Source organism: Sceloporus occidentalis, unplaced genomic scaffold (genome assembly GCF_023333645.1).
Source record: "Sceloporus occidentalis isolate IW3139 unplaced genomic scaffold, rSceOcc1.0.p SCAF_2, whole genome shotgun sequence".
NCBI lineage: Eukaryota > Metazoa > Chordata > Lepidosauria > Squamata > Phrynosomatidae > Sceloporus > Sceloporus occidentalis.
Genome location: NW_028316982.1, coordinates 201,385,975 through 201,400,428, shown reverse-complemented (window position 1 = coordinate 201,400,428; position 14,454 = coordinate 201,385,975). Strand labels below are relative to the sequence as shown.

Here is a 14,454-nt window from a genome sequence, read left to right as displayed (position 1 = left end):
CCCTCCCTCACTTGCCCAGCCATCCCCTCCCACAGCCCTGAATAGGTGGGCAGCCAAGCAAGTGTGTGGGGAAAGGGGCAACCCCACTAGCAGTGCACTGCACCAGGTGACACCACGCCCAGGGTCGTCACTGAGTTGAAGCTGATCTGACAGGAATAACAACAACAATAAACTATTTTTGCCCTGAAAAGTGAAGTAACTTTTAAGAAGTGTTTCTGAACCCAGCACCTTCCTGATGTATTGGACTGAAATTTCAGCTGTCCAAGCCACCACAGCCAGTAGAGTAGCTGTAGTTTAAAACATTGGCAGGGCATTAGGAGACACTCGGCTTCAGAGGATCTGAATATGTGTTTGACATCTGATAGTTCATGCTCCAAGTTCTTAACTGAATCAGAACACTGACATCCACAATGTGAAGCTGAAAGAACAACATGCAGCAGTCACTATTTTACAGAATATCAGTCAGGAGGGTGCCTATAGAGTTAGGATTTATTTAAGCACAATTTGATTTATTGTCAAAGGACAGATGATAATAAAAGAAAAGCACCCTAGAGAGAACTGTGTCCAGTGCAAAGACTGAAATCTGGCTATGATTTATTTAGAACTTCAGGCCTGAACTGTAACTTGAGATGTTTTCCTTTATAGTGGCCTGTTATTTTAGTACTCTGTGGCTGTGAGCTCACTTCATCTCACCTGAAAGATACATGACAACTGTTCTCTTTCTTCCATCTCTCTCTCTCTCTGGGTCTCCCTCAGAGAGAGTGAGAGAAAGCAGGGATTAATCTGTCAGTTTTGCTTTCTGCCTCATTTGACTTTTTTTTTTTTTTTTTTAAAAAAGAAGAAGTCTGCAAATGTAAGTAAATGTCCATCTAAAAAAGAGGGAACACAATCCTTCTTCATCTGCACTGGCCAAATTCAACAGATTCATCTACTGCTGGCATATACTGGACCATGTTGTTGCACCTAAGTACCATGCAGGATAAAAGATAAGAATCTTATCAGAAAAAAAGATAAAGTGGCAACTTAGGTGCGTTACAGACGGCCCAGAAGGGGCAGTCTCGCACTGCTGCTGGTTGCTGCATCCAGGAACCGCAGCATCCAAACCACATGGTTCCTGGACGCAGCAAAGAAGGAGTGCGAAAATCGCGCTCCTTCCTCGGCCCCCGGAAGAGACGCCACGAGGCGCTAATCGCACACTTGCGATGTCACTTCCATCGTGCGACATGCAGACGCAGAGCGTCCGCTACGTCAAAATGGCAGTGGCCGTGTGGAACGGCCGCCGGCATTTTGACATAGTCATTACGCGCGAGGGGCAAGGCGTGTCAGGAAGCGCTGCCCCTTGCGTGTAATGATAGCGCGATGACGGCGCCTCATGGGCCCGTCTGTAACGCGCCTTAGATAACTTTAAGAAATATCACATCCACCCCCTACTAGACTTTTCCAATTTGTCAAAATGCTGGTATGTATTTTGTGTGTGTGTGTGTGTGTGTGTTACATTAAAATTGTTTGCACTTTTACCATGTTACCTTTTTGCACCACCGAAAGGATGACCTAGCCACAGTGGTGGATGTTCTCTGCTTCTTTGGTGCAGCGTGTGTAAACGCTGTGCCAAAGGCATAGCGTAATGTCATCCACCATCTCATCAGGTGGGTGGTGTGAGGGTTGAGTTGGGGCAGCCGGCGGGTGGTCGCCACACCCCCACGGTGGCTTTTTATGTAGAGGGCCTAAAAGTAGTTTAGGTACCATATGGTGTAATCTACTGGGAAGAGCAAGATTGCACTCCTCCCCTACCCTACCCTCTTCTCCTCTTTCCTTGATGAGTTAACTGAGCACAAACTACTTTTTTTGAGAATTCTGTATTTCGAATTTGCTTTCAAAAGGTCTTGTAGTTACATACAATAATATTCCAGAATAACAAAAGTCAGTATGGTGTAGTGGTTTGAGTGCTGGACTACAACTCTGTTGGTAATGGAAACCTACTGGGCAGTCGTATCACTAAAGGGTGTAAGAGATGTGGGACACCATTGTTCCTCAAACATCTGCATTTTGGCAGAAATGTGCAAATGTAAGTCCTTCTGTAAATTTGTCGGTAAAGTGGGCCCTTGGTATCTGCTGAAGTTTGGTTCCAGGACCAGTCAGAATTATATTCCTAATCTTTATTTCATTTTTGCTGTAAACCTCATGTGTCACATTTATTTATAGATAACAGAAATCTACCTACCTACCTACCTACCTCCTTACCTACCTACCTACCTACATAAATGGTTGGTCTGCATACTTGGAAGGCCTCAATTAATATCCCTAATATTAAGTTAACTTCAGATGCACTTATAGCTGCAGTGCCAAATCTGGGTTGTAAGGAATGTTTCAGTTGTAGATATTGCCATTCAACTGATACGAAGTAGTTTAAACTGCTCTTACAAAACTGAAAAAGGCAAAAACTCATCATCACCACCTAGTATCTGATTTAATGCAACAATCCCATCACTATCCCACTCCTTCTATAAAAATGGTTCCTTACCAGTTTTCAAATATTCTAATGGCTGAATTTGTTGGCAAAATACTACCCTTTGTTAACAAAATGAGAATCAAGTGCTGCCCATTTAAGTAAAGCTGCCAGAAATGAAGGTAAATCTAACCTTGGTGGGTTACCAATTTTAAGTGGATAAGTCCAAAAATTAATATAAGATATTGTATGACATGTAAGAAGATCCGGAAGTCCAATCCCTTTCTGTTTGATTGGAATCTGTATTCTTTTGACTGAAATTCTAGGAGGAGATGAGCCTTCCCAAAATCTCAACAATATATTTAGAATGGGAGATAGACTGGGACTGTGCATCAACCACAGACTAAAAGTCATGGGGCTGACTCACAGTCTCCCAATGCCACTTTCTGTACCTATCCTCCCAATGTCATCCTATAGAGCCAGTCTGATAGGATATGAGGAGGATCAAAAGGGCACCACTCCAGTAGTATTTTTTTCCAGAACAAATAATCAGTAAGGACAAACAAATTTGCTTCTATGCAGAACCCCATGCTGCAACCACACTAAAATAGATCCATATAATCGGTTTCCTCCAAGAATGCCTGAAATTGCGCAGCCAGCAATGTGCAAACCATTTGCCGTCAAAGGGGATAATTGTAGTACGGTGGTAATTCTCTGTATCCAGATAGATCTTCTTGATAAACACTTTCAAATCAGTAGGTACCAATCTCTGAAATAATGCAATCGCCATCCTCTGGTCCCACCTACTCAATCCAACTCGGCTAGATCTTATCAACCAGGACGGATATAGGTCAGGTTTAGAAATGGTTGAACGTGTCCACTAATTGAACCCAAGATCCCTGGCTAGCAGGTGCTCTGGACACTGTCATAATGTATTTGTAAACCCCACTGAACTCAGTAAGATTTACTTTTCAGCAGTCATATATATGAGTGCACTGTACTACTTCAACCTACTTTGGTTTGTTTTTAATATCTAGGAAATGTTTCCTCTATGCCTCATATATTCTATGCATTGCAAAAATGCAAGGAGAAAAAGTGTTATACCAACATAACAGTGTCCTTTCTGTAAGTATTTCAGACTTGATATACAAATTTAAATTGTATTTGAAATAAGAATTTCAAATACATTACTCACTGTTACCCAGTTCTGCTACTAGAATTCATGAACCAGCAATGGTAAAAATAAAGGAATTCCAATACAAAAATGGGATGAATTGACTAGGTGCCCAGGGCTAAAAGTAAGTGACTGCTTACTCTTATGGTCAATACTTACACATCACCAAAGACACAGATTTTTACCAAAATGTTATGGATCCAAACCAGATATTAGAAAGTTAGAGAAATAATAATAATAATATTTTTTTCTTTTCTTATATCCTGCCATTCTCCCAAAAGAGGGATTCAAAGCGGCTAACAGCAAATTTAAAAACAATACAATTTAAAAACAATTAAAATTAAAATGGATAAATATAAAATTTAAAAAACAATTAAACAATTTTAAAAGTTAAAACAATTATGAATTAAAACATAACATGTTAAAACAATGCATTTCACTAGAATGAGGAAGGCTATGAACAAGTGAAATATATGTCTTCCTCAGTCTGCTGTCCAACTGCAATAGTTCAACAGAGAACTGTTCCCTGTAATAAAGTACAAATGGCTTCTCAAAGAGGAGTGGGTAGATGAATGAACTGTAGAAGCTGTTTTGAACTTCAAAGTCTTCACCTTTGGGCTCAAATGGAAGGGAAAGAATTTTGTGACTCCAGCACGCTGAAGTTAAATGATATGGCTGTGGGTCTGGTATGCGCACCTGTGCATGCTCTGAAAAAGTGTCAGCCAATCACAATAGCTGGAGGTGAAACCATAATATGTGGTCTATGGCTGCAAAATGCACAAAGCTGATCAAGCATCTTGGAGTCCATAATTACTTGTATAGTGATGTTTGATCAAAAATTGTACTAATGGATAAATTTCACGTATCAGAATGATAAGCAAATACTACAGACAAGTAACAATAACTTTAAATCAAAGAGATGTAAACTTGTAATGACTTATATGTCTGACACTATGTGTCTTTGGTAATACAATATAACTTCTGTGAATGCAGTCCTCTCATCCCCCTTTCATTGGTTCCCTAGTACATTCCAACAGGTTTGAGCCTTAAGGCTATCACAGTAAATTAAGGCAGTCAGCGTCTGGCTCACTAGAGGCCATGCGAGCTATAAATATTACTAGCACTGCTCTTTGTTTTGTTTTTTTTCAGTGCAGGGAAACAGCTGGTTTAAGTTTTACTACACATGAGCCTTTCTCCATTAGAGCAGACACGTCAATATTTCTTGTGCATGAGGTTAGAGTGAAGAAAAGTCCAAGAGAGTGAGAGCACTAACTGCCAGTTATGAAATGATGTTCCTTATATACTTAATTTACAGTTAGATTGGTGCTGGGAGAATTATGTAATCTGATATACTGGTACCAAGACCAAAACCACAATAGCTTCCCACTTGGCCTGAAACTTTCTAAATTCATTTTCTCTAGTTTTACTTTTATTATTTTACAGAAATTTCATTATAATGGCAATGGATTACATTTTCCAAGTTGTATTTCATTTAGAGAACACTGTGCTTGTGGTTCTATAAAATAAAGATTGCATCAGAAGCTGTAGCACTCTGATGCCTGCCTCTATGGGTATAAATTCATATACCATTTGAGTTTGCCTAAGCAGAAGATGTTGGACATAGGCAGTAATGACTTCACTTGCAGAGATCCTATTTATTACTCCTTATCATTATTTCTGTTTATATGAATCAGAACAAACATGCAAGATTATCACTGAGATTTACTTTTTTATTTTATCTATTATAAAACTTACTGTTTACATGCTTACCTAAAGATTTTACCACCAGCTGCCTAAAACCCTAATTTCAATGTCCATGGCAATTCAGGTGCTGGTTTGAAAAAGCCACTCAGTATTGATAAACCTACTGGATGATACCCAATCAACATTTCCCACCACAGGAAAGTCTTTTGTCACCAGACAGGGCAGGACACAATTCCTCCTCTCCTTTACATCTTCTCCCTCTGCTATGAACCCTCAAGAACTGGGATCACTCTAGTGGGTAATCTACACTAAGGACAGGATAGGGGGGAGCATGGCTCTTTTAGTTCTACTAAACCACTAACTGCTTATATTTTAATTACACTTGTATTTATTTAAATTGTGCTACAGTTAACCATAAGTTCAAAGTCAAAGAGAAGACAGAAAATAGAAATGATACTCTGTTTAAGACATTTTGAGTCTGCAGACACCAGCACAATCATGTATGGCACTACTTTTACACTTTAGACTTAGGGATTTATCAGTTCCTGAAATAGGATTTTAAAGAATGTATGATTCTTTCCTACATATTTCATTACAGTTTCACTCACAGCTAGAAGCAACTAGCTAGAAATAACTGTAATTTATAATTATTTTCTTTTCCACATAATTAATGTACAGCTACATGTGCAGCTACATAATGATTGTAACTTAACAAGGGACAACATCACTCTCTTTAAAATACAACTTTAACTTTTTTGTTCTTATCTAGTTACATGAGATTTGGAGAAGGAGAAGGAACATTACATGGTTCAAATTGTTCAAATTAGATGGTACATGATTCAGATATTGGCGCATGCTAAATTATATGCTATGCATTATGCTGCAAAATAAAAACATTAATTTAAAAAATGTAAAAAGTAACTATTTTAGTTACTTTTGAGAAAACTATTTTTAAAATGGTAACTAACATTTTAAACTATAGAACTATAACTAATTATATTTTAAGAATTAACTTACCATGCTCTGTTTCATATGCACAGTGTATACCTCTAAGCATTATGGGAAACTGAGGACTACTCAAGGTAGCTTTGACAGTTTGATAGTTTTGATAATTTAATTCAAAGATATAGTCATGTTAGTCTGGAAAATCAATAGGCAAAGGGATTTTGCAACACTTTTGAGACTTTTTTTGTAACAAGATCCCTTTGATAGTTTAATTATATTTTAACTTCTGCATACGTTTAGTGATGTGAGCTTATCTGTATCTATTTTAATTTTTGCATATTGCCTTGGGTGACAGAGTGGGGGAAAGGCAGAATAAACAGAAATCAAATGAACAAATATTATTTTGATAATTTATAGTAATCTAGAACAAGATGCACTTATAGCCAAACTTCAAGGCAATTAGAAGAATCTAGCTTTATGCTTTTGTACCACCTCTTCCTAGTTACTAGAAAGACCAGAAACAGGTGCATCCAAATTTAAAAAGCCTCTGAATAAAATGCTCCTTTTTGCAAGTGCTTTTTGCACTCACCCAGCTCCTTTTCCTTCTCATATTCTGGAAGAGGGGTGTGTGTGTGTGTGTTTAAGCAACATCAGCATTGGGAGGATGGTGAAGGTAGGCTTTACTAAGGGCATTACTTGGGCGGGCTACAGACGGGCAGGGGAAGACGTCTTGGATGTGTATTCTGCTGAATACGGAGCCTCCAGACCGCCCGCCCCGGGGGCGTGCTTCAGGTGTCGGGGCTTCCACACGGGGGGCAGTGAAGACGCCTCACCTGGGTCCGTTTCAGACCCGTAGCTTCCATACCGCCGCCTCGGAGGACGCCACAAAGAAAGGGGCAGCTTCCGCACGGGCGGCCGAAACCACGCCTTTTTTTTTCTTTTGCCGCATGAGAAGTGCGCAGCTGCGGCACTCCAGCACCAGCCGGCAATTTCCCTTTTGCCGGCTGCGGAATGCGCATGTGCACATTTAAAGCGCCAGGCCCCTTTAAACTTTTTTCCCCGCCCTGCCCAAGAACAAAGATGGCCTCCTGCCAGCTGGTGATCAGCTGGTGTTGGCATCCTTGCCCGCTTGCGCATTGTGAGTGCCACCACTGGCATCATGGATGCCTCCTCTCCTTTGTTCCCTGTGGTCTTCCTGAAGCTGCAATCCACAGCCACAGCTGTCACCGGTGCCACCGCCGTCTTCTCCGCCTCCTCCGCCTCCTCCGCCCCCTCCGCCCCCTCCGGCCCCTGCGCCTCCATTGCCACTGCAATGGAGGTCCCATCATCCACAACCATAACAGCTGTAGACTTGGATGACAGAAGCAGTGATGATGATGATGACACAGAACAGCGCACGGCAGTGGCTGCCATAGCACTTCATCAGGCTACTGTTGGCAGTGCCATGGCCCTGGCCAGAGTGGCACGCCTCCGCCGATGCTGGAAGGTCCCTGCATCGCAAGACTTGTGGGACAACTTTGTGTCAACCATATGGTCTGATGAGCAATGTAGGCATTTCTTCCGAATGCCCCGTGCCCTCTTCCACAGGCTAGTGGGCATCCTGCGCCCAGAACTGGAGAAGGCAGACACAGTGATGAGGAAAGCCATCCCGGTGGAGAAGAGAGTGGCCATTGGTGTCTTTTCACTGGCACACAAGTCCAGCTACATTGTGACGGGGGCGCTGTTTGGGACTGGCGTTGCCACCGTGGGGGAGATCGTGGTGGAGTTTGCCCTGGCCATGGAGAAGCTGCTGCTGTCACGGACCGTGTACCTGGGGAACGCACGTGAGGTAGGGACAGCCAGACCACCTTCCCTTTCATCTTTGGCAGCTCTGTGATATTCTGTGTCAAGTGTCACCCCCTCACTGTACATTTGCTGTTCTTGCTATGGTGCAGTTGCGCACGTGTAAAAGAGTTGTCATCTCAATTCCTCTCTTTCTCTCCCTTCCTTTCCCCCACAGATTATGGATGCCTTTGGTCGGCGCAGCTTCCCACAAGTGGTTGGCCTCATGGACGGGTGCCACTGCCTGATCATACCACCCTTGGGGCTGAGGAATGCCTATGTCAACAGAAGGGGCTCCTATTCTGTCATCCTGCAAGGGACATGTGACCACACAGGAAGGTTCATGGACGTGGAGCTCGGATGGCATGGGTCAGCCCACGATGCCAGGGTGGCACGGAATTCTCTCATCTACGAGGCCATGGAGGCTGGCATCTATGTGCAAGGGAACCCCAGCATCAACATCAGAGGCCAGCAGATCGGGCCCCTCATACTGGCTGACTGTGCCTACCCCATTCGGAAGTGGCTCATGACACCGTTTAAGACCCCCCGCACTCCCAAACAGAAGCTCTTCAACAAGAAGTTGAATCGTGTGAGGGGGGCCGTGGAGAGATCGTTTGGCAGATTGAAGGCGAGATGGCGCTGTCTCACTGCCCCACTGCTGGTGGCAGAGGAGAACGTGGTGCCCATCCTGGCATCATGTGTCATTCTGCACAACATCTGTGAGACCAAGGGCAGGGTCCTGGATGAGGGCATGCGATATAGGCGCCGTTTTGTGCTGCCCACCCTGGGAGCAATCACGGCGGATGAAGAGGATGCCAAGAAGGCAGCAGGGGAGGATGTGAGGAATGCCCTGGCAGATTTTTTTCTGACAAGGAGAATCTGAAGGATGGCTCCTGTGCCATCATCTGTGATGTCAGAGTGCAATGTCCTGTAATAGCATAAGCACATGAATAAATGTATCCCATTATCCACAGTTTGAGTCTGCCTATCATTCCTGATCTGTGCTGTGGGCATGTTTTGCCACGTGCCTGAGGGGGACACACACAAACACACACACACAAAAGGTCTCCTGGCGCCTGTTTTCCTGGGTCAAAAAGATACATCAGCTCCAACTGCCAATTGCCCCTTTGACAATGTATCAATCCCCCTCAAATTCAAGCTTTCCTAATGGCTCATTTGAATGTATCAATAGGGCACCCAGAGGGCATCTATTGGGGGAGAGATTCAAACTGCTCCTCTGAAAGCTTTCATTGGCCTAGGACCACCTTGGCCTAACGGCCCTGAGCCACAGGTGCCCATATATACCCGTGCGCAACTGTGCAAGACCCCAGGACGGTGATCAAGATGGCAGCGCCACGCAGGAGGGTCCCGGTCCGATTCGCCTACTGGACCGATGAGGAGGTCGGGATCCTCCTGGACTCCCTGATGCCACAGACAGCCGCTCGAAGGGTGATGGCCAGCACCAACAAGCTGAACCGGGGGTATTTTCTCCAGGCGTCCCGTGCCCTCGAAGAGCGAGGGTTTCGAAGAAAGATGCATCAGTGCAGAGTAAAGTTTAAAACTCTGAAGGCATCTTTCTTCGAAACCCTCGAAGACTTTGGGGAGCACCCCCCGGTTGACAGGCGGCCACCATTCTTTGAGCGGCTGAAGGACCTGTGGGTCAGGGGAGATAGGCCCAGACCGGAAGATCGCCATCCTCCAGGTAAGCCAGAGCTCTTGCCATGCCCTGTCCTCCCCTCCTTGACCCTTCCCTTGCCCTCCTCTCCTTCCTGCATGGTGCCAATGCCATCCCTCCTCTTCCCTTCTGCAGGCGTGCGGCCGAGGCGGAGGCGGAGGGAGGGAGGGCACCGTGCCAGGTCGCCCTCTCCACCATCCTCGGGGGACAAGGATGTCCCCGAGGGTGGGCCACAGCCAGGACCAGCTGCTGTGGCCCCTCCACAGCCAGAGCAGGCACCTCTGGCGGCAGGTAGGTCCCCAGGGTGAGGGGTGGGGGTTGCCTGACTGCAGCCCCCACGACACTTGTGCCCTCGTCTGCCATGCCAGCATGGTAACTTGGGCCTTTTTTTCCTCTTTTGCAGGGCTTGAAGTCCTTGCTGCTGTCGCCGCCGCTGAGGAGCCTGGCCCGAGCTGCCGCCTGCCAGGGGAGCCAGGGGACTTGGCCCTCGATGCCAGGACCCTGGATCGAGTCCTCCAAGCCCGGCAGCAAGGTAAGTGCAGAGGTGAACCCAGGGAAGGGAGCGGGGGCACCCAGAAACCCTGCCTGTGGGAGTGGGTGATGGGCTCCACAGGCTGACCCTAACCATCCTCTTTCTTTTCCCCCCACAGAGAACCGGACGGAGAGGAGGTTCGCTGCCCTGGAGGAGAAGGTGGACAAGCTGGCGGAGAGAGTCTCCTCCATGGAGGAGACTCTGCAAGAGATCCTCCGCCGGCTGCCCGCCCCACCGCCTCCTCCCCCTCCCTAAAGCAGCTTCCCTCCCCTGCCCCCTCTGCCATCCCCCCTTCACCACCACCCCCTTCACCCTCCCCCTTCCCTTTGTAAATAGTTGTAAATAAGATTTTTATTGTTGTTATTAATAAAAAACTTTATTTTTTAAAAAAAATTTGTGTGGTTCATTATGCGCAACTGCGGCAGTGTGGCTGTGAGTGTGAATGTGACAGCTTAGGCACAACTGTGCAGTCTAAAGCTAGGCAGGAGTGCTGGGAGGTAGCAATGTCCAAACTCTGTCCTTCCAGGCGTTTGGACTTCATCTCCCAGAATCCCAGACCACAGGGCAAGGTGTCTGGGGATTCTGGGAGATGAAGTCCAAACACCTGGAAGGACAGAGTTTGGACATTGCTGGTTTGGGGACCAGTGAGCCAGGCATGGTGGGAGGAGAGAACAGGAAGGGTAGACTAGAGTAGATAGGGCTGGGAGGGAACACATGCCCTGGGAGGCGAAATGATGTCTTTATGGGACATCATGGGACCTAGTGCCTTGTCAGTGCTCCCTGCCCCTTGATCCCAGGCCCCCTCTAGTTGCCCTTTGCCTTTGGGGGCGGGGTGTGGGCGGTGGGACTGCCACAGAGTCACTGAAGAGGCTGGAGGATGGCCCAGCAAGAGGCTGCTGAGATAACTCCACCTCCATGGCAACTCCCTGCTCCTCAGCTGGAAGGATTGCTCTTGCTGGGGGCTCCTGCTGCCCTACTCCTTCCTCCACGACCCTGGGGACAGCCCTGGCACTTCCACCTCTTGCTGGGGGCTCCTGCTGCTCAACCACTTCCTCCACGACCCTGGGGACAGCCCTGCCTCTTCCACCCTGCTCCCTACGTACCCTTCTGCGTCTCGGGCCACCCTGCCCTCCCCTCATGATCTCCAGTATTTGCCCCTCAGAACAGTCTGGGCTTCCAAGGTGGTGTTGAGTCGCCTCTGCTCCTGGTCTGACCTGTCTATTGATCTCTCCTGGTTCTGAACGGCCCTCTCTTGAACTTCCACTGCCCTCACTTGCACTTCTAGGTTCCTCTCTTGAAATCCCAGTGCCCTCACATTAACTTCTAGGTTCCTCTCATGAACTCCCAGTGTCCTCTCTTGAAATCCTAATGCCGTCTCTTGAAATCCCAGTGCCCTTTCCATGAGCTCCCTGTGGGACTGTCTGCCCCTCCTCACGGGCGGCCAAAAACGGGGCTTTTTTTTTTCCTTTGCCGGCTGGCGGATGCGCAGCTGCGCAGCTGCAGCGCTAAGCAGCGGCGGCAGAAAGCCTATGGGCACATTTAAAGTGCCCAAGCCCCTTTAAAACTTTTTCCCCCGCTCTGCCCAAGAACAATGGTGGTCTCCTGCCAGCTGGTGATCAGCTGGTGTTGGCATACTTGTCCGCTTGCACTTTGCCAGCGTCAACAGCATCATGGATGCCTCCTCTCCTTTGGTCCCCGCGCTCCTGCTGAATCTGCAATGCACAGCCACAGCTGTCACCGCTGCCACCGCTGTCCCCCTGCCATCCCCCATTACCTCCCTTGTATATATGTAAATATTTACAGTTTTAGCGGTTTTTATTGTTAGGTGAAAATGGCACAGGAATGTGTGTAGGGGCTCACTTTAAAGTCCAAACTTTCCAAGCAGCGCATGCGTACATGTTGCTCTAGGGTTAGGGTTAGGGTTAGGGTTAGGGTTATGAGTCTTAAAATGCGCTGCAGCTGTGCTGCAGCTTCCACACCTGCATGGCAGCGGACGCTGCAATTAAAGCCTGACTGCAAACTGCACATGTTCCAAGACCCCAACTCATTATGCGACGCAGCAGACACGGAGCTTTTAAATGGGCAACTTAAATTAGCGGCGTAGCAATTCTGGCGTACCGGTGCAGCAGCTCTCATGGCTTCTTCCACTTCTCAATATGTGTTAGCATTCAGGTAGGACTGCTCCAGTTTCTGCAAAATGTTTGGCTGGGACCATATAGCTATGAGGTCAGCCGTCTCCGCATGAGACCAAGACATCCCCCTGCCTTTTTTCAGGGTGCTGGTGGATGGCTGTGCCATCCTGCCTGGTGCCAAAGGGGAGCTGCCGCACAGCTGTGCCAGGAGCAGCCGAACTGTGCCCGTTCCCAGGTGAAAATTGCGCAGGAATGTGTGTAGGGGGTCACTTTAAATTCCAAACTTTCCCTTATCACTTTCTACAACCAAAACATCCGCCAGCAAAACTTACAACTTCCCGCGATTCCAGCAACGCATGCGCACATGGAGCTCTAGGGTTAGGGTTACGAGCCTTAAAATGCGCCGCAGCTGTGCCACAGCTTCCACAGCTGCATGGCAGCGGACGCTGCAATTAAAGCTTGACTGCAAACCACGCATGTCCCGGACCCCGACCCATTATGCGACGCAGCTGACACGGAGCTTTTAATCAGGCAACTTATATTTGCGGCGTAGCAATTCGGGCGTACCGGTGCAGCAGCTTACAGACGGAGCTGCGCACGTACGCCGCAAATCAAAAAGAAGCAGGGAAAAGCAGCACCTTTTTAATGCCGCTTCTTCCCGCTTGGGGCGTGCGGGCGGCGCGTTCATGACGGCATTCAGGTAAGGGCCGTCTGAAGGCTCTACCTTCATGACGTCATGAATACACCCCTTTTTGCCCGTCTGTATCCCGCCTAAGGAAAGCTGTCTCTGCAGAAATGTTTTGAAAAACCAACTGCATAGGAACTTATCAGCATATGGCTTTACACAAAATCTGTAGATAAACAAACAACATTCCTATTTGTTTAATTGGCAGCTCAATTGATTATTATTTGTTTTTTCCTAAGTATACTATATATCACTCAGCATATTTCTATTGCTTGTTCTATTAATCCCACACTCAGTAGAATAGCCATAGAAATTTTTCCCGAGGCAGATCTTAGGAGAATTTCATTACATGAAACCTTTCCTCCTTACCTGGAACCATTAACTTGATTTGGATTGCATTCCATCTTTATGGTTACTCTGGCTGGAGGTTGTGATAACCAATCTTGCTGGGGGACACGTGGACTCATCTTTGATGTTTGCCCATATTCACTGGAAGAGGAGGCTGTCATCTCTGTCTTAGCAAGGTGGGGAGTTCCGTAGGCACACTCAAATAAAGACTGATCTTCACTCACAACTGATAATGCTTCCTGAAATCCAGAGAAGAGAAAGCACCAAAATGAAAAGAATAAATGTAAATTACATCATGTCAGTTTACAGACAGCAGACATTTTATTAAGGCTTCATTCTATTTTTATAGATTGAACATTTTTATTATATTGCACTGGAGAAGGACTGGGAGGCAAAGAGAGACTCTTACACACACACACCAGCCTTGCAAAACAACTGGGGCTTTTCCTTATGGCTGGGGAGCAGCAATAAGGAGTACAGGAGTAAGAGGTTTTTACAGGAGTAAGGGAAAACAATCTTACTCCAGTGTAGGACAAGGGGTAACCTCAAAATTACCACTACTCCTCAGCCCTGATTAAGATTTGTATATAGTTTTTAATACATTTTAATATTTTTAATGCATAATGTTTTTAACTTTTTAAATTGCTTGTTTTTTATGTTTTATACTTTTATATCACATTTAATTTGTACTGTTTTAAATGTGTTTTTGATGTAGCCGGGATTTTAGGAAGGGGGGGGGGGGTCCAGACTAAGTGCCACCATTATAATGGGGCTTGGCTGCGGCGGCGGCGCAGCAGCACACACCATTCATTTTTCTAATGGAAGGGGGGTCCGGACCCCAAGAAACCCCCTCCCCTTGGCTACGTCCCTGTCTGGCAGAGAAGAGCACATCCAACAAGTGCATCTGTCAAGGTCTACCAGGAATTGCAACCTCCACAGTTTCTGGCTAACAGTTTCTATTTGGACAGGCATATTTTCACTGTGTGGCACAG

General features: G+C 46.3%; 1 protein-coding gene across 2 annotated transcripts in view; it reads right to left on the bottom strand.

Moving 5' to 3' along the window:
• ERG (ETS transcription factor ERG) overlaps positions 1-13,696 on the bottom strand; it is a 45,412-nt gene extending 31,716 nt beyond the window's left edge. For both annotated transcript variants that reach the window (XM_089512001.1, XM_089512002.1), the window contains exon 1: positions 13,484-13,696. In XM_089512001.1, the coding sequence (XP_089368127.1) occupies positions 13,484-13,623 (140 nt within the window). In that variant the 5' untranslated portion in view covers positions 13,624-13,696. The remainder of the gene's footprint in view (positions 1-13,483) is intronic.
• Between the last annotated feature and the right edge of the window lie 758 nt (positions 13,697-14,454).